Raw genomic sequence first — 27,008 nt, 5'->3', positions numbered from 1 at the left:
GAGCTTCCCACAAGTGAACAGATGCCATTTAAATATCAAAATTTACTATGAACAGCCTTACTTGAAAAAAAAATGTTGCTTTTGGGGGCATTATTATTTTTTTTTTTGCAGTTCACTTTCTTTTTTTTTTTTTAATGATGTTTTATTATATTATGTTAGTCACCATTGGGGGTATTATTTTAAATATAATTTCATCCTCCTCTGCTGATCAATGGATTCCACATTTCTTCACCTAGAAATGCTATGTAATTCCATTCTAGATACAAATGCATAACATCATTAGAGATCATGGAACCACCAAGAAAGAAATCAAGTAACAGCATGCCCCTGATTAAATAATACAAGTATTCCTTGCTTTATGCATTCAACTTCAGTAACTATCCTGAAAGCAGATAAAGAAGACAGAATACCAAATATGACTTTTATATATAGTGACCTGGCTGGAAAAAGAAATGTCGATTGGATGGTTTATCCATTCAAATAATTTGAAGTATTTCTTTTTCCTTGCGTGTGCAATTATAAGATACGCTTTCAAAAATGTGCAGAGTTTACAACTTGCTCTGCAAGCTTTATACACTATAATAATTGAGCCCGATATGACGCTGTTTTACAATAAAACCGCTTCTCTTGCTCAGAACACTGAATGCTTTTTATCCTCTGGTTACCCTTCCTTCTCTGCCCAGTTGGACAATGTGATGTCCCTAATGGGCTGCTGTGGGATCTCTGGTTACTTCACTCTGCACATGCCTGGGGTGAGTGTATATTCTCCCATGACCTCATTACCACGAGAAGAGCTGCCTTCCAAATCCTGGTCTCCATGCTTGATCTCTAGCCAGGTGCCGACTGTAGACATTCAACTGCCTCCCCACATACCCCACATGCTATCTATATAACATTTTGAAGCCAAAGCGTGGGCTCTTGATTCTTCACACTCACAAATGCCCAGCAAACAAGACAGATGGGTTCTTAAATTTTTAATTCCTGTATAATTAATATGCAGTGTTGTGTTAGTTTTCAGGTGTACAATACAGTGATTCAACAATTCTATATATTACTTAATAATCATCGCAATAAATATGTTCTTCATCCCCTTCACCTATCACCCATCACCCCCCACCTCCCCTCTGGTAACCACCAGTTTGTTCTCTATATTTAAGAGTCTGTTTTTAGTTTATCTCTTTTTTCTTTGTTCATTTGGTTTTTTTTCTTAGATTCCATATATGGGGGTTCCTGGTGGCTCAGTGGTTAAGCATCTGACTCTTGATTTCGGCTCAGGTCATGATCTCAGGGTCCTGGGATCGAGCCCTGCATCAGGCTCTGTGCTTAGTGTGGAGTCTGCTTCAGAGTCTCGATCCCTCTCCCTCTGCCCCAACCCCTCCACTTGCTTTCTCTCTTAAGAAAAAAAGTTCCATTATGTGCATGAAATCATATGGCATTTGTTCTTTCTCTTATTGACTTATTTCATTTGGCATTATACCCTCTGGATCCATCCATGTTGCTGCAAATGGCAAGATTCATTCTTTTTCATGGCTAAGTAATAATCCATTGTGTATTTATATATATGTGCCATACCTTCTTTACCCATTCATCTATTGATAGATCCTTGGGTTGCTTCCATATTTTGGCTATTGTAAATAATGCTGCAATAAAAATAGGGGTACATATGTCCTATCAAATTAGGGTTTCCATATTCTTAGGGTAAATACCCAGTACTGCAATTACAGGATCATATGGTAATTCTATCTTTAAATTTCTAAGGAACCTCCATATGTTTTCCACAGAGGCAGTACTAGTTTGAATTCCCACCAACAGTGGACAAGGAGGCCTTTTGACCCACAGCTTTATGCTTTTGATTTTGCCCATTCTGACAAGTGTGAGGTGATATCTCATTGTGCTTCTGATTTGCATTTCCCTGATAGTGAGTGATACTAAGCAACCTTTTCATGAGTCCCTTGGCCATTTGTCTGTCTTCTTTGGAGAAATGTCTATTCAGGTCTCCTGCCCATTTTAAATTAGATTATCTGGGATTTTTTGGTGTTCAGTTGATGACGGATGGTCTTCACAACTCAAATGCCTGTTCCATCTCTCTAATTCTACCTTTCCCTCCAGTTCAAACCACTGCCATTTCTTCTCTAGAGTGCTACCAGCGTTCCTGAACAGGCCTCCTTACCTACCTCACCACATTTCATTCATCCACTTCATGTTTCACACTGCTGCCAGAGTCACGTTGATAGGACACAGTGACCAAAGCTCTTCAAAGTCAGATACCTTTCAGTGACTTCCCAGTACCCTCATGACAATGTCTAAGGCTTCTTATCATGGCTAGCAGACTTGTAAATCCCGTCCCTATCAGGACGCTGCTCACTCTTGCATCCTATTCTCAAGCCCTATTCAATTCCTGGCAGTGTCCATTAAACCACCTAAATTATATCAGCACTCCAGACCTCCCTGCATCATTTAACTTCAGCTTTGACCAGAGACCCTGCATTCCTCCCACCCTCCTACCCACTCATGCTTCAGTTTCAGCTGATGTGCCACTTCTGTGGCTCTTGACATCTCTCATTAAAAAACTGGGTTAAGGGACACCTGGGTGGCTCAGTCGGTTAAGCGTCTACCTTCGGCTCAAATCATAATCCCAGGGTTCTGGGATTAAGCCCTGCATCAGGCTCCTTGCTCAGTGGGAAGCCGGCTTCTCCACTGCCTGCTGCTCTCCCTGCTTGTGCCCCCTCTCTCTGACAAATAAATAAAATCTTAAAAAAAAGAAAAACTGGGTTAAGTGTCCTCAGGATCCCCATTTATTCCTTCCACAGACTACTCCACAACGAAGTTGTTACTGTTCATACTCCCTACGAGACTGTTAGATTCTGAGGACCATGGGTGATACCTCGCTGCACTTGTAATACCCAGCGCCAGAGATGAATGAGCGCTGTTACCAGTTCCATACACTCTTGGACCAAAACTCAAATTCTTTTCTGTTCAGCCAACTTCTTCTAGAGATATCAGCAAATCATCATTTTTTTCTTTGTTGTTTTATGCCTGTCTTCAGATTTTGTCATTGGTTGAATGACAGCTCCTTCCCTTTATCAGAGTATTTGACTTCTTTCATGTCAAAATATTTATGCTTTCTTGTTTTATTTTGAGCCCATTCTCCATTGCTGCTATTACTAGAAACAGAATTTTAACATTATCAAAGGAGAACTCCAAATAATGGGGATTTTATTTTTTCCCAAGTATGGTAATCAAAGACTCTACATCTTGTTTCTTAAAACAATAGTGGCGATAGTAGTACTAATTTTAGAAGTAGCATACATCCAGCACTATCTGTACCATTATTCTAAGTGCAATTTAACTTATCTTCATACTCAATACTCATTCTATGAGTCAGGCACTATTTCCCCTCTCTCAGATGACCCAACTAAGACACAGTAGGTTAAGTAACTTGCCCAAGACAGTATCTCCAGCAGCCAGGCAGCCTGCTTCCACTACCAACACTGCTCCCCACCACGGTCATCTGAAACTCTCCCACGCTTACACCATGGGGTCCTCAAGAAATGGTCTTCTACTGAGTCTGGAGAAATTAAAGTAACCCTGGAGGCGCCTGGGTGGCATAGTCCTTAAGCCTCTGCCTTCGGCTCAGGGCGTGATCCCAGAGTCCTGGGATCGAGCCCAACGTCAGGCTCCTCCACTGGGAGCCTGCTTCTTCCTCTCCCACTCCCCCTGCTTGTGCTCCCTCTCTCGCTGGCTGTCTCTCTCTGTCAAATAAATAAATAAATAAATCCTTAAAAAAAAAATTAAAGTAACCCTGGTTTAGATTTGCTATGTGCTAGTAAGTCAAACAAAAGGGCTCAAGTGCCCTGAGAGGACAGATAATAACATCATGTCTGAATTTTAATGATGGGGATTATTCATTCCTGGCTATCCTGTTGCTTTTCACAGAGATTTGCTCTGTGTTCTAGTCTTTGGCCTTTCTCTTTGCCTCCCTTGTCCTCCTGCTGCCACACCGGGTAGCTCCGCAGCCCCTGAAAGCCCCCAGCCATGTCCCATCTCTAAGCGTCTGATCACACTGCTGCCTCTGCTCTGAACACCCTCCCTCCCTGCTCAGCTGCAACCCCTGCTCTACTCCTGCCTTCCTAGCCTGAATCCACTCAACCGCTCCTCTAGGGAGCACTGTGTGCGTCCCGGGGAGGCAGCGCCCAGTCCCCTTCTCTTGGATTGTCCTCCGCATGGATCTCTCAGTCACTACCACATGTTTTTGTGTTTAATAGCTCCTGTGGCTGACTCCATTCACCCAAGCACGGTAAGTCCGCCAGAGGAGCTGGGCCAAAAAGGACGATCTGGCCCGCAAAGGACCACTGCTGTCAAACGGAACACCACGGTGAAGAATATACTGTGATGCATCTAACAATGAAAAGAATCATCTTGAAACTCTATGCCCTGGAGAAAGATCTGGCCAAGTAATTTCTTCTGTTGCCTACCTCCCAGTATTCTGGTAACCTAGCAATTGACCAGATAAGGACTGCTCCCTTTGCATTACAGTTCATAGAGGAAGGAAATAAGAAGCTACCCTGTAAGCAAGCACTTAAGGATCTATCTTGGCTAAGTCCATTAGAGAGAAAGAGAAGACAGAAAAAAGATACCTCTCACCGCAGGAGATGGTGAGTTTTGTCCAAAAAAGCAGACCCCTTCTGGAAGGATGAGACTGGTTCCGAATCGGACAAATGTTCCCTTCCGCCATCGTGTGCAGCTGACAACTAACCACCTCTGAGATGGCAAGCCTCCAGGCACAACACTGTCTGCTTGCAAACCTGCTTCTGGGCCTGCGAGCTGCTTCAAAACTGACATGTGTATTCTAGTCCTGCATTTTCCCTGCCCGACATCATGAGGCTCATTTGTACTTTCTCTAATTTCATACCTATCCTGCGAACTTTCAACTTGGCCTTGTGTTTCCTTTTCTGCATTTCTAAGTTTTGTTACCTTCCAGGTTGCACCCTATTCATTTTATTTCCTCTCTTCCAGATGACATTCACGGTCTCCTTCAACTGTGGGCTCCGAGGCTAATCTAAACTGGATCCTTTCTAAAACGTTTTTTTCTTTTCTTTTTATTGCCACTGGCCCCTTCCCACGCTACTCCCCACACAGAAATGAACTTTTTGGTGATCAGGAACAAGCAAGACTAGAGTACTGTGAGCCCTGCAGACTCTATCACAGCCAGTGGAAGACAGAGCCTCTCTGAAGGTCGGCTTCCCCTGACTTCACTTAGGCACCACAGAAAGGCCATCCTAAGGCCGGCTGTTTACAGATCCTTCCTCCTGGAAGCAGGAGGAATTTTTGCTGGCACTCTAAGTCCCAGCCTAATTGTATTTTATTATTATATTTCATTTTCTGGTACTCAATGGTTATACAAGAGTGTTGACACTGGGCAAAAAATTGCACATCTGGAACCACAAGTGTGACAAGACGGCTCTCTGCATTCTACTGGGGAGAGCAGAAAACGGTTTTGCGAGAGTGACTTGACGCTCAGTCAGGCGGGATTTGAGCTGGAGTGTGTGTCTGTCTCAGATAGGGTGTTCAGAGAGGGGCCTCCTGAGCGGGTGACATCTCAGCTGAGCTTGAAGGATAAGAAGGAGTCTTACAGACAAGGGGCCGGAGAAGAGTGCTCCGAGTGTGAGGGAATAGTAAGTACAGAAGCCCCACGGGGGCAGAGTTTGGCCTATTCAGTAAGAAAAATTCTCCCTGCCCCAGTCATGTTAAATGCTAGCAGAGAATCAAGCTCCTTTCCTCCAAAACACGTCTCGTGGGTTATAATGTATTTGTTCATAGTATATTTTGATTTGTCCGCCCTTCCAAATAAATTTTAGCAACTACTTCTCAACTGCCACTGTGTGCCGGGCACTGGGGTTCTAAGTGAGCAAAACAGTTTTGGCTTTTATTTGTGTGAGTGCAACAGATCAATAGTGAAACCAGGATCATAAAAATGGATAGTTTTGTCATCACTCACCAGTGTATCCTCAGGACCAGCACAGAACTGGCACACCGAAGGCCCATATGTGTTGAATGAATGCTACTACGGAAAGAATGCAGCATACAAATTGTATATGTAATAGGACCCTATAAATAACTTGGGCAGAGAAACACAGGTGCAGATAAAGACAGAAAGAAATATACCGAAGTACTGAAAATGGTTGTCACTTCATTGTGTGTTACACAACAAGACCATCTCTTTCAGTATATATATATATATATATATATATATATATATATATATATATATATGTATATGTATGTATATATATATACTTATTTCATATATATATATGAAATAAGCACTAATTCTTATTCAGTCAAACACTAAACAAATTTAATGGATGGGGGCCTTCGGTTTCCGCTAATGGGTGTAAAGAAAACGGGACTGACATCATTTATCGTGTATTTCTCAGGATACTCATTTGTCAGTAAGCTACCAATGCTTTTCAGATTAATTCAGAATTCCCCTGAAATACGACCCACCCTTATGAAAACAAGGAAGACAATGGCAAAAAGCCATTAGGTAATGGAATTGGATAATGTCTCTTGGATGGAAACAGGAAGATGATTCTATGTCCAGGAAAAAAAAATGAAAGAGGAACACCCTGCAAACCAACACCAATATGATCTTGGCCAACAAGGAGACTGTTGCCTTTAGGTACAAAAAGCAAGAAGCAAGGTGTGGCCTTCCCAAACCCTCTAAGCCCCAGGGGCCCAGAGCATGCTTGCACCCGGAGCCCACTCTCACCCAAGCACTACAGAGCCACACGCGATTCCCAGCCCCCATGCAAAGCAAATGGTGAGCTTCCTCATCCCCACACCCCAAGCCGGGTCAGTTCCGCAAAGCACACACCCTGTAACACCCAGCCCGGGGTCCCCCAGGACGGCACAAACAACACCCTTCTCCCCAAGGCCATCATCCCTCCAGGGAACACAGGACAAACTTCCCCACAGGCACACCGCGGATCCTAGCAACAGCGACACGCACGGGGCACGGAGACTAAACCGTCACCCCGAGCCCCAGGTCCGCGCTCCGAGCCCCCAGGTGCCTCTGTTCGGAAGCACGCTGCAAGCGTTCGCGCGGGTCACAGTTCCGCCCGGGGAAAACACCAGCCGCGCCCAACACCCGCAGGGCTTGCTGCCCAACGCCTCGCAAGCCTCCACCCCCTTGGTATCCGCACAGTACGACCGGGGCCGCCCCGGCGTCGCGCCTGCTCCCGACCCACCAAGCAAAGCTCCCAGGCCCTGGGCTCGCTCGGCCCGCTCCCCGACCCGCTCCAGCTCGCCGCCGCAGCGCACACCCTCTCGAGGCTCTTACCAGAGGGCATGGGTATCTGGAGCACTGAGGCCATCAAAAGGATCCCAAAGCAATACAAAACAGAAAAGGGCTTCTTGGGGCGGCAGGGATGGGCTGTGCGCGGCGCCCAGGATGTCGTCATCTTGCAGGAGACCAGCGGGAGCCTGAGAGCCCGCTAAGCGACACCTTCCCAGGTCCGGGGAGCAGACGCAACAATCCCCCAGTACCCGGGCGTCAGGCGCCAGGCGCGGGGGCGTGACCTGGCGCGAGGCTTGGGCGGAAGTGTCTCGCCTTCCCGAAATAGGCGGGGCCAAACGGCGACCGGAGGCGGGGCCCGGGCGCGGGGCCCCACAAGCCTCCCAGACCCGGCGTGGGCCTGCTGTGGGCGCACCCACGGGACGCTGAGGGACTCAGTCCCCTCCCCTCCCGCGGGCACCGGGAGGCCCTCGACGATCCCGTGTGCACGCCGACCCGAGGACCCCGGCGGCTTGCGGGGCTCACCGCCCGGACTCAGGAAAAGTGGGAAGGAAAGCAGAGCTGGCGGGGTCATCTTTGTCCCTTTTCCAGAACGGAACGCCGCACTGAGCGAAAAGCGCAGCGACCTGACGCTAGAAACCCAAGGCCCAGGCAGCGGGTCGTCGTGGGGCCGCACCCCTCGCGGCTCCAGTGTGTCGTGGGACACTCCGGACTCCCTGGGCCCTTGTTTCAAGAGTTGGCATTAATCGGGCATATTTAGGGACAATACTTGTGATTTCCATGGCTCAGCGTCTGTCTGCTCTTGGATCCTCTGGAGGCCTGCTAGATTTCAGACGCTCAGAGGTTTGGCCAGTGCACTCCCAACCCCTGAAGTTAAGCAAGGTAGATGAATTATTAAACCACACCGGGCCATTAGCATATTGGGCCTTACCTCTCTGGGGTCCCTGACCTTGAGCAACTAAATGCTTTATTGAAGAGGCAAAAAACATGCACGAAAAAGGTAAGGACAAGGGTGTATTAATTGCCAGCCTCCTGGAAGTACTTAAAGCCATTATTGTTGGGATGGAGAGGAATCCATAAGCTGGAGAACGTTTCTGGTGACACAGTCTCTCAGTGGAAAATCTAGTGGAAAATTAAGAATGAGCCAGATCTATTTGTAGAGTTCTGATTAAACCTGTATGACTAGTAAGAGGAAAAAAAGTCACATGACCTGTATTAAAAGAGTACCTAGAAGGAATTGACATTTTCTTCCCATTAGCTGGCCAAGAATAATAAATGTCAACCAATGTGAGTAATCGTATTGGGGGGACCAACACCCTCAAACCTTGGCTTTTAATTTAACTTTCCCATATGTTAAGTTTTTAAATGGCCATGACTTTTAAACCACCATTTCCATTTGGAGTTTATGCCACAGAAATCATCAGAGCTGTGACCAAAGGTGTGTAATTTTGGAAGAAAAATAAATCCTAAGCGTCTAGCCAAAGTATAAGGAATTTTTGATAGGGGGCTTTATGGTATGAATGTCTATGCATCAGGCAGTTAAAAAAAATCTACCTGAGAAACTACGATATATAAGTTAAAAAAATTGACTCCAAGTAAGTGTCCTTGGTATTCCCATAGAGCAATTAGCTCAAAATTAACTAACAGTGATAGGATTATGGGTATTTCATTTTCTTTGTGCTTTTCAGTTTCCTATACTGACCCTGTGTTGCAGGAATCAGATGAAGAAAAAATTTTTTCAGGCCAACCTATATATCAACAGCTATTTTCATAGAATGATGGGGGTTGATCCTGCATCATACAGAATTAAGGTATAACAGGATGGTGAGGAATTGTAATCTTTCTGTATTAACCTCAAATGCATCTTCTAGAATTACAAAACTATATATGTTTAAAGAATTCTATAGCTGAGAGGTACTAAAAACTTTGTGGGTTCAACAAACCATGGAATTTTGCATAATTCCCAGAACAACACAATGTTTGAATTTTTGACGGCATATGAAACAATAGGTGTGGAGGTGATCCTGAAACACCGCAGTATCTTAAATTCTAAAGTCCAGACGCTCCATCATGACACTGACTTAAAGGAGTTATAATTAAGGAGACAGAAAACTCAATGAGGGGGATTATTTCTGTTAATTTTTACAGTTGCAAAAGAGTTATTTAACAGAAATGTTGTGTTGTTCAATGTTGACACTTATTTGTGAAAACAGGGTCTATTTATTGTTCTCTGCAAACATCTGTATACAATGGTATATGTCAGTTACGTCTCAGTAATATGAAAACATTTTCCCATCTATTTCTAGTCTTAGAAGTAAGTTTTTTTCTCATGAGTAAATTAAAAGGTGGCAAAACATGGCTGGTGTTTGGTTTCCTAGTTACACAAGCTAGATTAGAGTCAAGAATTGGGATTTTACTAGAACATTCTTTCAATCAGTAAAATCTATACCTGCGGTTCACCAAGCCACTCTAAATATAATTGGAGATTTTCACGTTGATTGATTTATTTTCACTGGACCAAATTAAGGCTCCACTGGAAAGGTTCTGAGCCCTGTTCCCTATTTTTCTGGAAAAGCTCCATGAGACAGGGCTCGAGTTTTCTTGCTGTAGCTTCAGTGCTAAGCCAGTTCCAGGTCTGTAGTAGGTGCGTCGTCAATGCCTGTGAATACTGCCCGAAATGCATGGCTATTGCCGTCAAGTGCATCTGACATGTCTCTGCCAGTTCTCCCCAGCATGGATTTACCAAGTAAGTGCTGGGAACGTTGTGAGAGATTTTGTTTTAATAATCTTAGACACTAGGAGCAAGGTGGGTTTGCCTCTAAAGGAGGAAGCTGCAACTTGTCTGCACAGAAAACGTTCCTGTATCAGGCAGTGCAAGCTGTGATCTGACTCCTTAGCCTTGAGATCATTTTAGTGACTTGGTTCAAAGGGAGAGTGTTGACAATGAACATCCTGTCGCCTGGACAGGAATAGAACTCAAGAGTCAAGGCTTTGAGTGAGGTAGGGGAGTAAAGGCTTCCGGTGCCTGCAACTCCCCCTGAAGATTTGTCGCACTGCCAAAGTGACAGGAGAGCGTGGAGAACGTGCCTGTGTGTAGACCAGGTTTTGAGCGATGTGCTAGATCTCCTTTAAGGCTTTATGAATGGCACTAGGGCGGAGGTAGGTGTGTGGCGATGTCATTAAACAGAGGCCAACTTCTGTAAAATAAATCTTAATGCTAGATGAATCTTGGCCTCCTAAATTCGTATATTTCCATCATGCTTTTCAGAGGTGGCGGTAGCAGCTGGAATGGGCCCGGGAGTCCTCTCAGAAAAGGCTTTCCGCTGTCATGGTGAATTACACGCTAGGTTCGCTGTGAAAGCTGGCAGAGAATGGCTAAACAGCATAGATAAGCCGTCTTGTTGATGTGGGCCGGGGAGCTGTGCCATCTGTGTTTCTACCTGGTAAGTACCTGCCAGCCAGTGAACCTTCCTATTTAGCTGTTACCAACAAGAACATTCCAGTGGTAAACCGCACCCGACACAGGATTCTGAAACCATTCAGTACAGAAAGCGGGGCACTTCTCAGAAGGAACCCATATTCATTTTGTTTCCTCTTGGCTTTTAAAGGCTTTAAAAAGTAAATATATTACAAACCATATTCCAGACATCGATTTAGAAAGAAAAAATCTTTTATTCCTTTCCTATTATAGTGATGGAGACAGAACATTTTATTTAAATGTCATAGACTTTAAATTACACCTCACACTTACGTGTACACAAAAAGGAAACATGAAAAAAATTCAGATTGTTAGCACTAAGAATAGTTTTGGAGACCAGTTGGTCCAGCCCTGCTTTTCAGATGAAAAATGTAAGGCCAGAGGTCAACAGAATTACTCAACAACACAAATGAAGTTAGACATTCAGCATTTTATTCATAGTTAGTATAAACAGTATTTCCCTTGTATCGCTGATGTCACAGGCAAAAAATCTCATGATTTTCTTGAAATTCAACGTCCCAGGCATCACGTGATGGTTAATCACAGTACTCACTGACCTACTGCATTCTGAGGGAAAAGAGGAATTTACAGTTTTTTTTCTTGTGATAGGGAATTTTATTCTAGGAAAGGCCAATCCCCAACAGTTAATTTCTAGCCCTCCTTTAAAATGTATGTCTTCAGAAATGCAAGACCTAATAGATTTCCCTAAGTTTCCCTAAGTTTCAACTAAGCAAAACCATTGAGGATCTTTTCATATAGTCATGGGTTACTTGCCTTTCTTTTATTGGAGGCCTGGCTGTATATCCTTCGCCCATTTACAGGGAGGTGGGGGGTGAGGAGGGTTGGTCTTTGAATTTTTTAGCTCTAAATTCGCCAGTTACCCTTGTCTATCATATAAGTTGTAATTTTTTCCTCCTAGTTTGTCAGTTGACTTTGCTTATGCTGTTTTTTCCCTTTCTTCCATGATTTTAAAGAAAACTTCAAGGTGATATCCAGGTCACTCTTTGGATTTATCAAGGTGAGTGTGGCAGAATATAGTCTAAAAGCAACTTAAAACCCAGAATTACACAGTAGCTATCAGTCGTCATGTACAAATCTATTGTTAAGTGTCCAGAAAGATTCTGGTATTTTCTAGATCGTTAGCATGGCCCGTAATATCATCCCAAATAAATTATTGCTCTGTATGTGGCCCATTTAGGTACTCCAGGATCACCTATGTAGAGACCTGTACATGAATTTTGCAGTTCTTAAAAGTCATGGTTTCTTAGTTTATTTGGCATATTCTGAATCTATACAAAAAGTAAGTCACTTGCTTTTATAATAAAATTACTGTTTGATTTAAAAGAGTATGTTTTTATACACACAGTACAAATTGCTTTGAAATAGAGCTTACAAAATATCCAGAGCTCATTGTTTAAGATGTTTGTCTTGAAAACCTCTCCCCCAGATTCATTTAATACCTTCTTAATAAACAGAAAATACATTTTTTTAGTGAAAGTAAAAACTGATCTCGCTATATTTTATATGTGATCAATAGGAGATTTTGCTCTATCGAAGAAAAAGTAACTAAGAAAGACATGGGTGTATAAAGAAACAAACATAGATGAAGAAAGGTTAGCAGAAGATGAATCGAAAATCAACAGTGGTTATCACTGAGTAGTATAATTGTACGTGACTTTGTTTTTCACGTCTTCCTCCTGGATTTTGATCTTCTCGTTAATGAGCCCATTCCATAGTATGAACATTGAAAATAAGAAAGGCGGATCACAGACTATAAACAGAAAGCCAAAGTGACACCTTCTTCCTTTAAGTAACTGAGATCATTTGCATACCCTGAGTGCAGTCTTCCCCTAACTAGATGGTGTGTGCTTCCAGCAGAAGGACAGAGCACAAGGAGTGACTAATCCAGGCTAAGAGGAGGGAGCTTTCACTAGCTCCTCGGAGCACCTCAGCATCTTCAAGTGCACATGGCTGCGTCTCCGGGAGGTCGCTTCCAAGATTTTATGAATCTCACGTCTTACACTGTTGGATTGTCTCCTTTCCCACAACGTTGTAATTCGAGGTGTTGTCCGGCGCTGGAGTACTTTGTCAAGGAAGGGCACTGAAATAACAGGATATTTTTATTCAGGTGACAGCACGGGTGACAACTGAACCGCCCAGAATTTGCTTCTTAAAATGGTGATACTAACATTACACGTAATTACGAGTTCAGAAGAAGTGTTTTGCCCTCCTCTGTGGTTGCTATGTAGGGCACAAGAAAACATGGCCTAAATTGAGACACTGAGTAGATAAGAGAGGGAGCAATGAAAAGTTGACCTTTCCTCATTGCCTTTTTTGCCAAAGGAACAGTGTTCTCAATGTTGAGCAACTAAATAGAAAGAACCTTGTTCCAGAAACATAGAGGTCCCTCATAACACACAACATAGTTCTGACTCTCTTTTCTGAGCCAGGTCATGGCAGAGAAAGTAAACAGGAGCTGCTGGTTTGGAGCAGGGTCTGTCTCAGAGAGTATGTCCTCCCCCTACCACAGTCAAGAGTGAAAGAAGATATTGTGTAGTCCAAGGGGTCCGAACGCTTCCCTGGCCATGCTGAAACCTCTCCTCTCCCTTAAGGGCAGGAAGACTGTCCTCCCCGCAGTGGAACACATCCCTGTGGAGGCCCAGCAGCTCACCTGACACCCCGTATCATTCCTGCCACCTGATCCCTCATCATCGTTTTCTTTCCACCTCACAAGACTTCCCAGCATCTGTTGTTACCTGCGTCATCTTTGAACATTCTCATGTCCTTTAGCACGCAGCTGTGTGTCTGGAATCTGCCTCTTTTCCTGTATCACCCTTTCTGCCCTTGCTCCCGGCTTGGGCGCACAGGTCTTAAGGTTGGTACTGACTCTGACTCACTCCTTATCTACCGTATCTTGCCACAGATGATCAACCTTGGTCCTGTAGAACTCTGTGGCCAAAATTCAGTCTTAAAAAGGAGATTGGAGGCAAATTCATTAAGGACTTTCTTCCATTTTATTAGCTGTTGATCAGCATTCAATGTACACAATTTGACACGTACCTTGATGTAAAGGAACCCTTCCAAAAAGTTAGTTAAAATGAAATTTTGATAAATTTACTCTTACTTGTTTATACTTCTCATTTGATTCTCTACTCAGAAATTTAGGGAAATTTAAAATGGAGGTCCTTACTCATAAGTTAGCATGAGAAAGAAGATATAAGTACAATGTATGGTACATGTTATAAGTGACTAATCCAAGGGTGTCTGGGTGGCTTCATTGGTTAAGCGTCTGCCTTTGGCTCAAGGCATGATCTTAGAGTCCTGGGATCGAGCCCCGCAACTGGCTCCCTGCTCAGAGCGGAGTCAGCTTCTCCCGCTCCCTCTGCCCCTCATGCTTTCGTGCTCTCTCTTTCTCTCTCTCTTAAATTAAGAAAAAAAATGTGACTGATCCATGTTTGAAGAATGTAGGAATGAGCAAGTGAATACAGTAGTGTGAATAAGCAAAAAACGACGAATATTATATTGAAACTAGAGGATATAAGTTTTTTAATAAAGGAAATGGTTGTCATCGCGTGAAAGCAAAATCAGGATTCAGTATTAGAGTGCATACGATCTCCGTGTGTCGGCTGCAGATGTACAACGACACGCAGGGAAGCTGAGGAACGGGACTACTGGGTGGGCGCTATGTCAGGTAATTTTTATATTCTTTATATTTTCTTTATTTTCTACATTTTCTGTAATGAGCACTTAGTATTCTTAAATTCTTGAATTCTTAGTATTCTTAAAAGGAAATAGTATATTTTAAAAATGTTACAGACAGCAATTGCTGTGAGTTTTAAGGAAGGACATCACTCTGGATCGGGGCACTTTGGGGAGCTCCTTGGGTACGTGCAGTCTGAGCCTAAGTTAATGCAACTTCAGTTGGAAGAAAGGTGGTAACGTGTTTAGGTAAGTAACCTGGCAGGAATGAGGAGGAATTAAATGCTATTTTTAGCCCTCTTGTGAAATCGTTTTTATTTTATTTTTTTTAAGATTTTTTTTTAATTGATTTATTCGACAGAGATAGAGACAGCCAGTGAGAGAGGGAACACAAGCAGGGGGAGTGGGAGAGGAAGAAGCAGGCTCATAGCAGAGGAGCCTGATGTGGGGCTCGATCCCAGAACGCTGGGATCATGCCCTGAGCCAAAGGCAGACGCTTAACCGCTGTGCCACCCAGGCGCCCCTGAAATCGTTTTTAAATTAACTTTTGTAAAGACAACCACACAGTCTCTGCGTCTCTGTTGTTTCTGCTCAGCTCCGCTGTTGTAGCCGTAAGTAGGCTAACAGTGGCTGAGGCTGGGTTCCACTAAGACCTGATTTACGAAAACAGTTACTTTTAGGTTCATTGATTTCTAATATTCGGTTCTACCTTGTGTGCCACTTCGGGTCGTAGCATAATCTCCCTTTTCACCCCAATCCTTTAGCAAACCACGAAACAGTTACTACACAACAGCTGTGCTAGTAAGCTGCTACTCTGAATTCCTGGAATGCAGGCATGAGGTGTGGTGACAGGAGGTGTGGGGGACAGAAGGGAGAGAGCAGTCACCTGAGGCCAGGGGAGGCAGAGAATCCAAGGAGAGTGGGGAGCAGGGGAGGGGAAACCCAAAGTCTCCACAGGATCCTGAGGTGACCCTGTGAGTTTGAGGGAAGTGGGGGACCCGGAGGCACCCCCACGTGGCAAATGCTTGGGTTCCACAACAAAAACGAAAGCTTCCTTCTCACAGGTTCATAGCGTCCCTGCACAAAAATACAAGAGTGCTTTGTGAAAACAGTGCCTGTGCATAGCGCTGACGACAGTCCTCACCAACTCACTGGAAACAACCGGAATCCATCAGAAACAACCACCGAGGCCTCTCCCCTCCCTGAAGTACCTTCTAACTCCCCTGGTACCAGTGATCCGACCAGAGCAGCAACACACGCGGATCCTGCAAACCATCTCCAGCGTTAGTTCTCGAGGACATCAGGAGCTCAGTATTTACTTAGGTACCTGCTGTTGTCCTGATTCGTCTGCAGAGTTTGCGGCTTTACACGGCCGTCTTCTTGAGGATGTAAATGGGTCGTCTCTCGAGGTTTTTCATCTGTATTATTGCTAAGTGGCAGGAGAAGAAAAATAGGAAAGGTACCTTAATTATGTACATTTCAGTCGTGGAAGAAATTCGTCAGCGGCTTTCATTTTGAAATTTAGGGCAGAATTTGCCTCAAGTTTCTGAAATCTTTGCAAGGTGTGTAAAAGGACAACATAACCAAATCCCACCTTTCACGACTAAGTCAAAACTCGAAGGAGGAAATCGTATGAAAACCATCCTGTACGGTGTGTCAGAAGACGCTGAATTCTTATAGACAAGTGTCCGTGCCTTAAAACAACACTTATTTCCAAAGCAATTCTGACTGGCAAATAATCATTTACTGCCAGATTGTGACATTGAAGCCTCACAAGGTCAACGGCTCCGCACAGTGGATCTTACTCAAGGCTTCCTCTTCTGTTTTCGTGAAGATGGGAGTTCTGTTTTCTGTACATTGACGTCCACAGTTTGGAGAGCAGCAGTAGTGGTCATGAGGCATAGGAGGACTGACAGTAATGCCAAGGATTTAACCACTTTTAAATGCCAATAACAATCACGGGTAAATAACAACAGCTAACATTTTCTGACCTTCATCCTAAGTGAGGCAGTGTGTTAAGTGAGGTTGGAACTATTGTCCCTATTTTACAGACAAGGAAAATGAAGTTTAGAGAAGGTAAGTGTCTTGCTGAGGGTTTCAGAGCTAGTAAGTGGGTGTGAACACAGCTCTTACTGATTGCAAAGCTCATGATCTCACCTGGTAACGCTACTCTGCCTCTTCAGGGGTTAAGATGCACTCCATTGTACAGAAATGAAATGAGAAATGATACAATACAGTGCGTTTAGGCTTCAGATATGTGTTGGTATTAGGCATTCAAGGGGGGAAGCACAAAGAGTTAACTCCTCCACTTACCAGGACTTCCTCATTACTCACTCACTCTACCCTTTCTTGGAAATTAGAACGAGGGCATCCCTTGAGACAAAGAGGAAGACTGAGTCAGGAGCCAGTTTTCACAGGATGTGGAAGGGCCAATTTGAGATCCTTGCATGAGGAAGAGCAGAGGGTTGTACCAACAGGTGTTCTGGGAGGGGCTTCCAAGAAGCAATGACTAAGTGGTTATCTGAGGAATGGCTAAAAGTGGTTTTGACTGAGGAGTGGTACATGGGTGTGGGAGAATACAACCTTCATGAGTGTGTGCGGAAGGAATGGCCATCCACTTGATTGATGGTAGTTAATGCGAATATGGAGTAATGCAGGAGTGGTCTTAATAGTTTTGTCACTCCAAGCATCAGACCAATGAGGACTTTAAAGCTTTATCTGAGTATATACAGGAAGGTTGGTTCGTATAGGAATAGGAATAGATCAGAGGCAGAAACAAGAGGCAAGGATAAATGGGCTGTGAATGGAGGAGTCCAACAGTATTTTTCCTGAGTGATCAGTGCATGACTTCTCCTGCTTAACCTTTGTCACAAATTATTGTTGTATAAATATACAGTAAATGTAAGGTATGCAGATGACACATTTTTCACTAGTGAAAGGCTAGTAACGTTAAATCACAGAACTTGCTAGTCTGTGTGAATGGACAGGAACTTTTCCACCAACCTTAATAAGGACAGAATCCTTTACGGAAATACTATAATTTTCTTATAGGCTAATAACTCAGACTAGCATAAAAAGGGAGAGATTGCCTACTGTTCTCTAGAAGGATATTGGCCTAATGTACCAGAGTAGCTTAAAAAAAAAAAACCCAGGAAGATTGATGGGGGACAATATTGATAGAAGAAAATTCCACGTTTGTACTATATGCAGTTCTGGGTGATACAGAATCAAATTCAGAAGTAGTAGCAACTGGGGGCACCTGGGTGGCGCAGTCCTTAAAGCGTCTGCCTTCGGCTCAGGGCGTGATCCTGGCATTCTGGGATCGAGTCCCACATCGGGCTCCTCCGCTGGGAGCCTGCTTCTTCCTCTCCCACTCCCCCTGCTGTGTTCCCTCTTTCGCTGGCTGTGTCTCTGTCACATAAATAAATAAAATCTTAAAAAAAAAAGAAGTAGTAGCAACTGAAATTATCAGCAGGTAGCTGAATGGGTTCAGGATTCTGAGTCTGATCAGCAGGACTGAAGGCCTACCCTGAGCAACTTCCTGCTGGTATGATTTTAAGCAAGTCACTGAATTTCTCTGGCCTTCAGAGTCTTCTCTGCTTTGGGATAACAATGTTATTGGGCCTACCTACCTCACAGAGTTGCTCTGGGGACCAAAGACAATAAATTTTAAAATATTTTGTAAGCAAATATATTAGCTGTTGCGATTCTCTCTCTTTTTTTAAGATATTATTTATTTTTGTGAGGGGGGCGGAGGGAGAAGCAGATTCCCTGCTGAGCGGGGAGCTGGATGTGGGACTCGATCCCAGGACCCAAGGATCATGACCTCAGCCGAAGGTCTGAGGTCACTCAACCAAGTGAGCCATCAGGCGCCCCAGCTGTTGCTATTCTTATTATTAATCTTGACTACTGTACAAATGGAAGTCAAAAGTCATTAAATAAAAATGATTTCGAGTGCGTATGGGTGGTCTCTGTTCACGAGAAGCTCATTTTCTGCGTGTGGCGCTGGTGAGGAGTGTAGTAGGGACCAAGAAAACAAGAGATAATTTAATTTAAAAAAATAAAAAGGATAATTTAATAGAGTGGGAAGTGCCATGCGGGGCAGAGGGAGGACATGCACAGAGTAATTAGACACACTGCAACTAGGCGAGCTAAGGGTCAAGGAGACATGGGAAATCATCAGTGATGTGACGGAAGTCTAAAACAGGCCGGCTCACCAAGTTCAGCGTTCGTATATTAAAACAAAGAGCAACCTTGAAACCCAGGGTAAGTTTAGGACAGTTAGAGATGTACTGCCAGGTAGGGTTAGTTACAGCCCTCAGGTCCTTCGGTCTCGGGTCACAACACAGTCTCAGGAGGATGCCACTAAGTACAACACTGCTTTCTGCTGGACGCTAACCCCCACCTCAGGCCAGTGACTTGCATTTTGTAGCTGCTATCCTCCCTACTCACACCGTTTCTGGCCCCTTGACTCCTAACTTGCTGGTTAAACAAGGCATTAAAAAAATAATCTTAAAAAAAAAAGCCTATAAGCAGTTTAAAGATTATCTAAGAAGTTAAAATTAGACAAAAATAGAAAGGTATACACACACACACAGACACACAGACATGATCTCACTTTAAACACTCCCCCATGCGGCCCCCCTAATCATCATATTAAAGATTGGGTCTCCCCCACACCCCCGTTCCTGAGCTCTCTTACTCTGATCTGTTTTCTCCCAGTCTGTATCCCCTTTATTATAATGAATTAACTACGTGTCTTGTTTTTACTCTCCCCCGTCACTGGAATGAGAACTCCACGAAGGAGTCTACCTTCCCTGGAGGACACTCCACAAGCCTCAGAGCTGTCCCTGGAACAGAGAAGGGCTCGATACATATTGACAAAGTCAGATGAGTGTGCCAACCACCATCTAAGAGAAACATGGCTAGTTTCTGAGCTGGCTCCTGCGTCCTGCTCCCGTCCGGGCCTGGTTTGATCCCGCAGCTCCCAAAGAGCGGGCCGGTCCTTCTACACCCTTCTGTCAGTCTTTTGGGGCGCTGACGGAAAGTGCTCTGCTGGCAGGGCAAGAGCCAAGGTCCCCTCCACTCTCCTGTGCCTCTCACGTGACTTCCCTCTCCTTTCTGTGCGAGGGCCTTCCTGCCCTTCCTGTGAGGAAAGCATGAGATCCAGATAAGAATAATCAGCTCAGCCTGGGCAGCCGCAGCTCCCCAGGTTCTCGGCTTCCCCCATACATGGACATAGCACAATGATTAATCACCCAACTGCTTCCAGGAGAAGGATCTTGGGGGTTCCGATTATTTAAACTCAGCACCTCCTCCTGCTTATCTTAGTTACGTGATATTTCTAACACGGAAATAAAGGGCATTTTCTGACCATGATCCACTCATTATCCCAAGAAGTGAAACACAGGCCAAAGAGATAAAGGCTTAGAGAAGTTTTGAATTGTGTTCGGATTACATATAGGATAGGTTCAATGGTGGGGTACTTCGCTGTTTGGGGGGTTTGCTCCCTGAGCCTTCAGGCTCAAGAACACCATGGTCTTTTCCCCTGCCCCATCCCTGGCCACTGCTGCTCGCAGAACGCTGGGGCGAGGCCGTCGCCCTCGGAAAGGATGGCAACGACAGGAGGCAGATTTTAAGACGGGGAAACCCATGAAGAAATGGTGTGTGATCAGAGTGTGTTTCGATGAGACAAGCTAATCATTTCTAAAGAAATAATTTTTATGAAATGGCTACTGAATCTTTTTTATGCCCGAGGATGATAATACAAGGAAAGGATCTTAAGTTACAAATCAATAGCTTGACTCAGAACGCGCTCCTGGATGAGCTAGGAGCAGGCCATAGGCATGCGGAATGGAGTCCTTGGAGCAGGGAGGAGGGAGGGGAAGGTCACGACTGTCTCTAAGAGGAAGAGAATCATTTGCTGTGGCTGGTTTTAACTGGACATTGGCCCAGAAATAGAAAATTAGAAGCCCTGACTACTTTAATTCAGCCTTAATTTTTAAAAAGCCTAATTAAAAAAAAAAAAAGTGACTCACAAACTGTAGTACTAGAAGAGAAACTTGAAGAGGGAAAAGTCCCTGACACGAAGACTTTTGCTAATATAAACTATCAGGGCTACTGTCGCTTTTTTAAAATAATGAAGTAGAGGGAATTGTATTTAAGCTGTCCAACCACAGCCCATAGAGAAGGTTAAATAGGAAGGCTACAGATTTAACTTAAATGTAAATCTCTACTAATTATTTTATCACGAACCCGAGTTCCTGCCTAGATTGTTAAGACGCTCTGCTGTGATATTCTGCTTTTAAAAGGTGCACACGGACCCCCTCTGTGAAATAGCACTTTAGTTTCTATTCGGCTTGCTTTGGGAGACTGGGTCCAGAACATCTGCTGTGGCAAACTGTTCACTCACAGGTATGAGCCGTTTCTCATGGGTATAGAATTTGTTTATCGCGGTTAGACATTGATCTTATTGACTTTGACCTCACAGGTTTTGTTCTAAATAAATCAGTGAATGCAAACGTTTTCTTCCTAGTCGGAAATGTTTATTAAGATCTAATCCTTGTAAGGTTTCGGCAAGTTTAAATATTAGGTGGGTTTAGAAAATATTTATTTTTAATGCCCTGTAAAAAGCCTAAGTTCTTTGACGCTGGCAGCCTGTGAGGTGTGGGCCAGTAGGACACACTATGGAACTTCTGGTGCCTTGAAGAGGTCTGTGTCTAGAGATCTGAGCCTGGAATGTTTCGGCAAAACTGGGATACCAAGTATCTCATCAAAAGTTCCTTCTGCCTACTTTCCCTTTTGTAAAATTTTAATCCTCCTTAAAAATCCTAAGCTTTTTTTTTTTAAGTGTTCTTATTTTCATATATATTTCTTTTAGTGTGAATACTTCTCCATCCTTAATGTACATCAAGGGCCTGCTTTATAATTAGGGATTATTACATCTGTTTATGTAGTAGTGGTGGGTTTTTTTTTTTTTTGAGGTTTTCTTTCACTTCTCTTTGGCTTTCAAGAGGAAGCGGTACAGTCGTAGACATTTTCTAGGAGAATATGGCTATACTTACCTTTTTTTGCGCTTTACAATTATCCACCAAGAACCAATGATGAATGAAAGAAAGAAGATCACGCCAAAGAAAATACCTAGGCAGTAAAACAGGGTCATTGACTGCATGGAAAATGGAACCCACAGGTTTTAAACTCTAAATATCTAGTCCCACCGGAGGCTGCCAGTGAGTTTTTTAAATGTAACTATAAATTCTACTTTTAAGAAACACCTCACACAGGCTTACCTTGAAGAGTTTCCCTCTACTCCTGGTTTAATCTAGCGCGTTAGTCTTACTATCGCAGGGTCACAGATAAGGGGTGAGCAGAGCAGTTTGTAACCTTTAGTCCAAAGCAGCCTTTCAACAGAGAGGTGAGAAGAGTGCGGGAGCTCGGGGCGGGGGCGCTGTGGGACCCTGCGCTCCTGTCTTGTGTAAGGCGCAGGCACAAGCTACTCTCTGCAACAAAGTCTACCACCAAACCACTCCTCTGACATGGGCTTAGGAAATTGGTCTTTGTGGCCTCCACTGTGTGCAAGTGGGCATGACACCATCCTGAAGAAACCTCCTGGGTTATAAACCAAAGAGGAAGTTGTGCTCTCCAGCTCCGTTAGAATAGAAGGACGATTATGCATTTGTAATGATTCAAAGCCAGTATAGAACCTTCGATAAGGGACACTACTCTTTCTGCCCGTGAGGATCCCAATCCTGCTGCACCATGGCCTGAATTTCAACTTACTTTCCTTCTAACTGAAATGGTAATGTAGGAGACGTTGGTCTCTCCTTTTACGCTTCATTCACTGTAAGTGAATACTTACTGTTAAAGGTGCTAGAGCTCCTCATCCTGGGCTGTGAGAGCATCACGTGGTCCTGAAGGGAAGACAGAAGCCAGGACGACATCCGCCTGGCCCACAGCATGATCCACAGGAGCTCTCAGCCAGTGACAATCCATCCTGATTTTTTTTCAGCACACAGTCTAATGTTTTTCTAGTATAAAAAGCCATTGGTCTCCCTCCCACAACCCCATTTTATCTTGTGCACTCTCAAAATATGTGTTTTTTTTCTTTTTAACTTAATATTTTTTTTCATAAAATTACTATAATTATAGCCCAAAATGTATAAAACAGAACAAAAAAGTATCACCCATAATGCTCCTACCCTGAAATGTTTTGGTACAATCCATTCTGGTACATTTTCCTGTGCTTCTAAGTCTTTACAGGGTATACAGTAAAAATCCAAATCAAGACAGGCACATAAATATAAATATAATATATATATAAAATATATAAAATATATATATATAAAATATATTCCAGTGGCTGTATCAGTGTCATCCAAGATCTCTATTGCAAATTTGTTTCCAGTTTTATTTATAATGAAGCTCTTGATAAAAATGCATGGGATATTTTTCATATTAAAGTATTCCAGTAGAATGGATTCCTAGGAGGGCTAAGTGGCATGAATATTTGTATTATTCTCTGTATACATTGCATAATTGTTTTTCATAGGCCTTCTGCCAGTTGCTGGGGTAACTTCAACATAGGAGGATATCCATTTCCTCACACTCTTGCTTTTTATCAGGCGTACGCATAAGTAGCTTTCTGTTGTTAATGTAATGGGGATAAAATGTATCTTGTTCTTTGCTTTTGCCTTTCTTTAGTTTTAATGAGGTTAACATTTCCAGATTTATGGGCCAGGGCTCTCTCCCTATCCTGCATTCTAAGAGAGTTTCTGTATTTCCCTGCTCCTTTTTCAGTGCTATGTAGTGTTGAACTCTGCTAAAGGAACTTCACTTACCTTAGAAAGGTCATGGGGACTTTTGTGAACTAGGAGACCCAGACGGGGAGGGGGGGGTGGTAGGAGAACTACCTATAAGCCAACTCGAGCTGGAGCTTTTGAGACAAAATCTGGGTAGAAAAGAGAGAAGCTAGGTTCTAGGAAAGCACTTGCATTCACAGATGGATCCTTGGGGGACTGAAATGGATGAAGTGGATTTTAGGACATTTTTATGAGCGTTACAGAATGTAATACTTCTTTGAGCCTCACTGGAATATTCCATTAAAGTCTTAGTTTTTACTTTATGGAGTTAAAGTTATTTAGCGGTCAAGCAATACTGTATGGTACTCTTGAGACAACACAGTTAAATATAGGTCATACGTGCTGTTAGCGGCATGTTCTAGCCTGAAAGGGGAGCCTGAGATCACCCCTTATGGTGAGGAAGATGATATAAACCAGGTCTCTCATATAACTGGGCCATTGAAATAGGAGATGTGGTAAATTTGAGAATTCCAAGAAGTTCTTCATTCTGTGATGCAAGCATTCAAAGAATTCTTTTCGTATTTGGCTTGCTGTTTTCTCTCAAACTGGGATCTGGTGTAGTCTTCCAAGTCCCTGGTCTATTTCCCCCAGCTTCCTTTTTAGGAAGGCCTAGGACTGGTATCTTGAGCAATCCTAAGCCTTAGGGAAAATACTTTTTTCTCTGTTTTCCACTGTCTTATCTTTGCTTGCCTCTTCTCACTACGAAGTGGTAAGATTTCAAGCACCAGGATTACACAGCATAAAGAGAGTAGGAACATGAGTGTAAGGGGACATGCTTTTAGTCTGGGTCTGTTTTAGTCCAGAGGGATGAAAGAGGTCACAGGTGGTCCAGCCCAATTCATGAGGAGTCCACCCTACCCTGTGAGTTCCAGGAATCTTCTGGTTAACTTAACAGTTACTTGGCCTGTTCTAATTCTTTGCATCTTCCTGAATCAGGAAAAGATACTTATTGTCTGGTGTTTGGGACCTTGGCCTAAGAGCTCTCCATTTCATCATGACTAATACTGGGATTTTTTCTGTTGTTGTCCCCGGAGGACGGTCCCATTCGCGTCAGCGCCGCACCTGCTCTGGACGCCCCGGGACGTTCAGCGGCTGTGGCCGTGCGGCTGGACTGAGACTTGCCACCTGCACGGTCGAGGGCAGGACCCCCAGGAGCACCACCGGACCCATCTCTTACACAGGCTGACCGATTTCTCCTGGTGTTCAGAGTCTGTTTTTGTCTAGCACCATTTGAAATCGGTTATGATGTAGGGGGAAAAGCAGCGGCCTCGAAGCCTCGCGCCGACTCTGGTGAGCAGCCGCCCGTGCTTTCCTGGAGGACCGATGGGCAGAGAGAGGGGAAGGACGATCTCGTGCTTTTCACTAACTTCTTTAACTGCATTTATGATCCCTTACTGCAGAGGTGAGAGAGACCTGACTGTACTTTGAAAAGCAAAGGGCTTTAATGTATCCGAGGTCTGGTCGCATGTTGCCGAAATGCGGGAGGTGCCGCGGATGCTCTCAGGGGTCGCTGTTGAGTTCTCTTTCTGTGAAGAGTCCGTTCCTGCCTCCCCACCTGAATAAATATTTCACTCTAGTCAACTAATCATCTCTTTGTTTTTCATCCGTCATTTCCTATTCATAATTCCATGACAAGTGGGGTCCTGGAAAGGTAACTTGCGATGTAGAATTACCCACTTGCTAAGCATTTCAGCAGGAGACGAAGACACACGTTAAAAAAGAAGCCAGCCCGTTAGGACAAGAATGGAATTCCGTGAGCCAAGGGACAAAACGAGAGAAAAGATCACCGAGAAATGCTCAAGCCTGGGTGGAGGGATGCTGCTTAGGGAAGGGGAAACTGAGGCTGGTTCCAAACGGCACCTCCGTGGTCCGTGATCCTTTGAGAAATTTTACGCAACTGAACACACTGTCCCGTGGCTGGTGAAGGAGAGCAGCCTGAGGATTTCCCTTCCTTTATAAAAGATGCAGGAGCTCTTCTTGTGGTGCAGAGTCTCGAGGAGCCCTGGAGGGACAGGGCGAACCAGTTCTGGAAGGGTATTCAGCGATGAGCCAGATTTGGCTTCGTGGGGGATTAAATCTGGGGAATCTTCAGGTCAGAGGGTTGACCTCTTGACTGAGCATTTCGCGCAGATGTCTGGAGACATCTTGAACCTGTTTTTCAAGACCCTGCGAATTTTAGTGGCCACCCACACGGGCTCTGGTTATACTGTTCTGGATCACGCTTATGTTTTTATTCCAAAGTTTCCCCAGGTGACTCACGTGCAGCCACGGTCGAGAGCCACCCCTCTGTGGTCTGGCTTTCCTACTCAAACAGTGATGGGAGGACCCCTACCCACGGGTGTAGGAGCTGCTGGTCTTCATCTCCTTGGGCTGCTGTAGGAAACCACGACAGCCCGGGCAGCTTATCAACCACAGATGCTTCTGCTGGGGATGCTGGGAAGTCCAAGATCGAGGTGCTGACAGATTCAGTGCTGGGTGGCAGCCAGCTTGCTGGTTCAAAGACTGCGCCTTCCCAGGGCAGAGGGGCCGAGGGAACGTTCTTGGGCCTCTTGACAAGGACACTAATCCCATTCATGAAGGCTCTGCCCTCATGACCTAATCCCTTCCCAAAGGCCCCACCTCCCGATACTATGCCCTTGGGGGTTAGGATTTTCACATGGGGATTTTGGTGGCACACGAACATTCACGCAGTAACTGTCCCGAAACAAAACACCTCATTTCTTCCAGTCCTGGAAGTCCCAAGTGTGACATTTCACTAGGCTGAACCCAAGGCATTGGCAAGACCAGGCTCCCGCCAGACGTCCTAGGAGAATCCATGCACTTGCCTTTTCCAGGTTCTAGAGCTGTGTTCTTTGGCTTGCGGTCCCTGCCTCCATCCTCCGGGCCGGCCTCCAAGCATCCGCCGAGGGGGTCATGCAGCCTCCTGCTGCAGTCAGCTTCCCCACTGTCCTGCCTTCCAGGGCACCGCGTGATTACATTCAGGGCCCCACCCAAGATCCCATGTGCAGAGACTCTTCGCCACAAAGGAGACAGCCACAGGTGACAGGTATTAGGATTCCAAAATCTCTGGAGGCCATGAGCCTACCACAAGCAGCAGTAGGTAGAACGCAGGGAAATGCGGACTCTCAAGCCCACCTGGGACCTGCTGGATCAGAATCTGCATTTTAGCAAGACTTACCAGCACACTACCATTGGAGAAGTGTGGTCCCTCGGGGTCCTACCCAAGGAATTCTCCAATAATGAATCGAGTCCCACATCAAATACAGATCGAAGGGGTGTTTTCCCAGCAGCCTTTTCAGGTGGTGCTGGGCGATCCGATGGCCGGCGTTTTCCCAAACACCATATAACTAAGTGCTCATCTAAACGACAGTGGTCTCCGGCTTCTCCCTGAAGCCCCCAGCCCTAAGCACCAGGATGCCTGAGCTTTTGCTTGGTTTCCAGAGCTCGGCACAAGGCTTGCCACTGCCACTTTTTAAAAGCTGTTTAAGGGAGATAGATGTTTATGTTGTAAACATAAGCAGCTCCCCCTGCTACTCTCCCTATACATGTTTTCTTGTGGTAGCGAGTGCAATCGGGTGGGTAACTTTCTCATTGTGGCGAGTCATTTATCTTCATGTACATAAGTGAGAGGGAAGGAAAAAGTGTACTGACCACAGCCCCCGGTATCCTGCTTCCC

General features: G+C 44.6%; 1 protein-coding gene and 1 long non-coding RNA gene across 14 annotated transcripts in view; one reads left to right on the top strand and one right to left on the bottom strand.

Moving 5' to 3' along the window:
- The window catches only part of LOC123785802 (membrane cofactor protein-like), a 38,198-nt gene extending 30,604 nt beyond the window's left edge, over positions 1-7,594 (bottom strand). For 3 of the 6 annotated variants that reach the window (XM_045787792.2, XM_045787794.2, XM_087857656.1), the window contains exon 1: positions 7,343-7,593. In XM_045787792.2, the coding sequence (XP_045643748.1) occupies positions 7,343-7,463 (121 nt within the window). In that variant the 5' untranslated portion in view covers positions 7,464-7,593. Of the gene's footprint in view, positions 1-7,342 lie in introns of all 6 variants that reach the window. The other 3 variants (XM_045787795.2, XM_045787793.2, XM_045787796.2) reach the window with 2 other exon arrangements.
- Positions 7,595-7,663: 69 nt separating this feature from the next.
- Positions 7,664-24,917, top strand: LOC123785804 (uncharacterized). 8 transcript variants are annotated; one of them, XR_015722454.1, is made up of 7 exons: positions 7,667-8,297; positions 10,566-10,740; positions 11,750-11,793; positions 12,313-14,466; positions 15,539-16,550; positions 20,786-20,888; positions 24,367-24,917. It is a non-coding gene; the product is annotated as an uncharacterized LOC123785804 (long non-coding RNA). The 8 variants fall into 8 exon arrangements; XR_015722451.1 differs by lacking the exons at positions 20,786-20,888; positions 24,367-24,917 and adding an exon at positions 11,974-12,075 and having other exon boundaries at positions 7,665-8,297; positions 15,539-18,433; XR_015722453.1 differs by lacking the exon at positions 20,786-20,888.
- The last annotated feature ends 2,091 nt before the right edge of the window (positions 24,918-27,008 follow it).

This window comes from Ursus americanus, chromosome 2 (assembly GCF_024610735.1).
Source record: "Ursus americanus isolate L20-20 chromosome 2, mUrsAme1.1.p, whole genome shotgun sequence".
In the NCBI taxonomy this organism is placed as follows: domain Eukaryota; kingdom Metazoa; phylum Chordata; class Mammalia; order Carnivora; family Ursidae; genus Ursus; species Ursus americanus.
The sequence above is the reverse complement of the archived record's forward strand: the minus strand, read 5'-3'. Positions and strand labels throughout refer to the sequence as shown.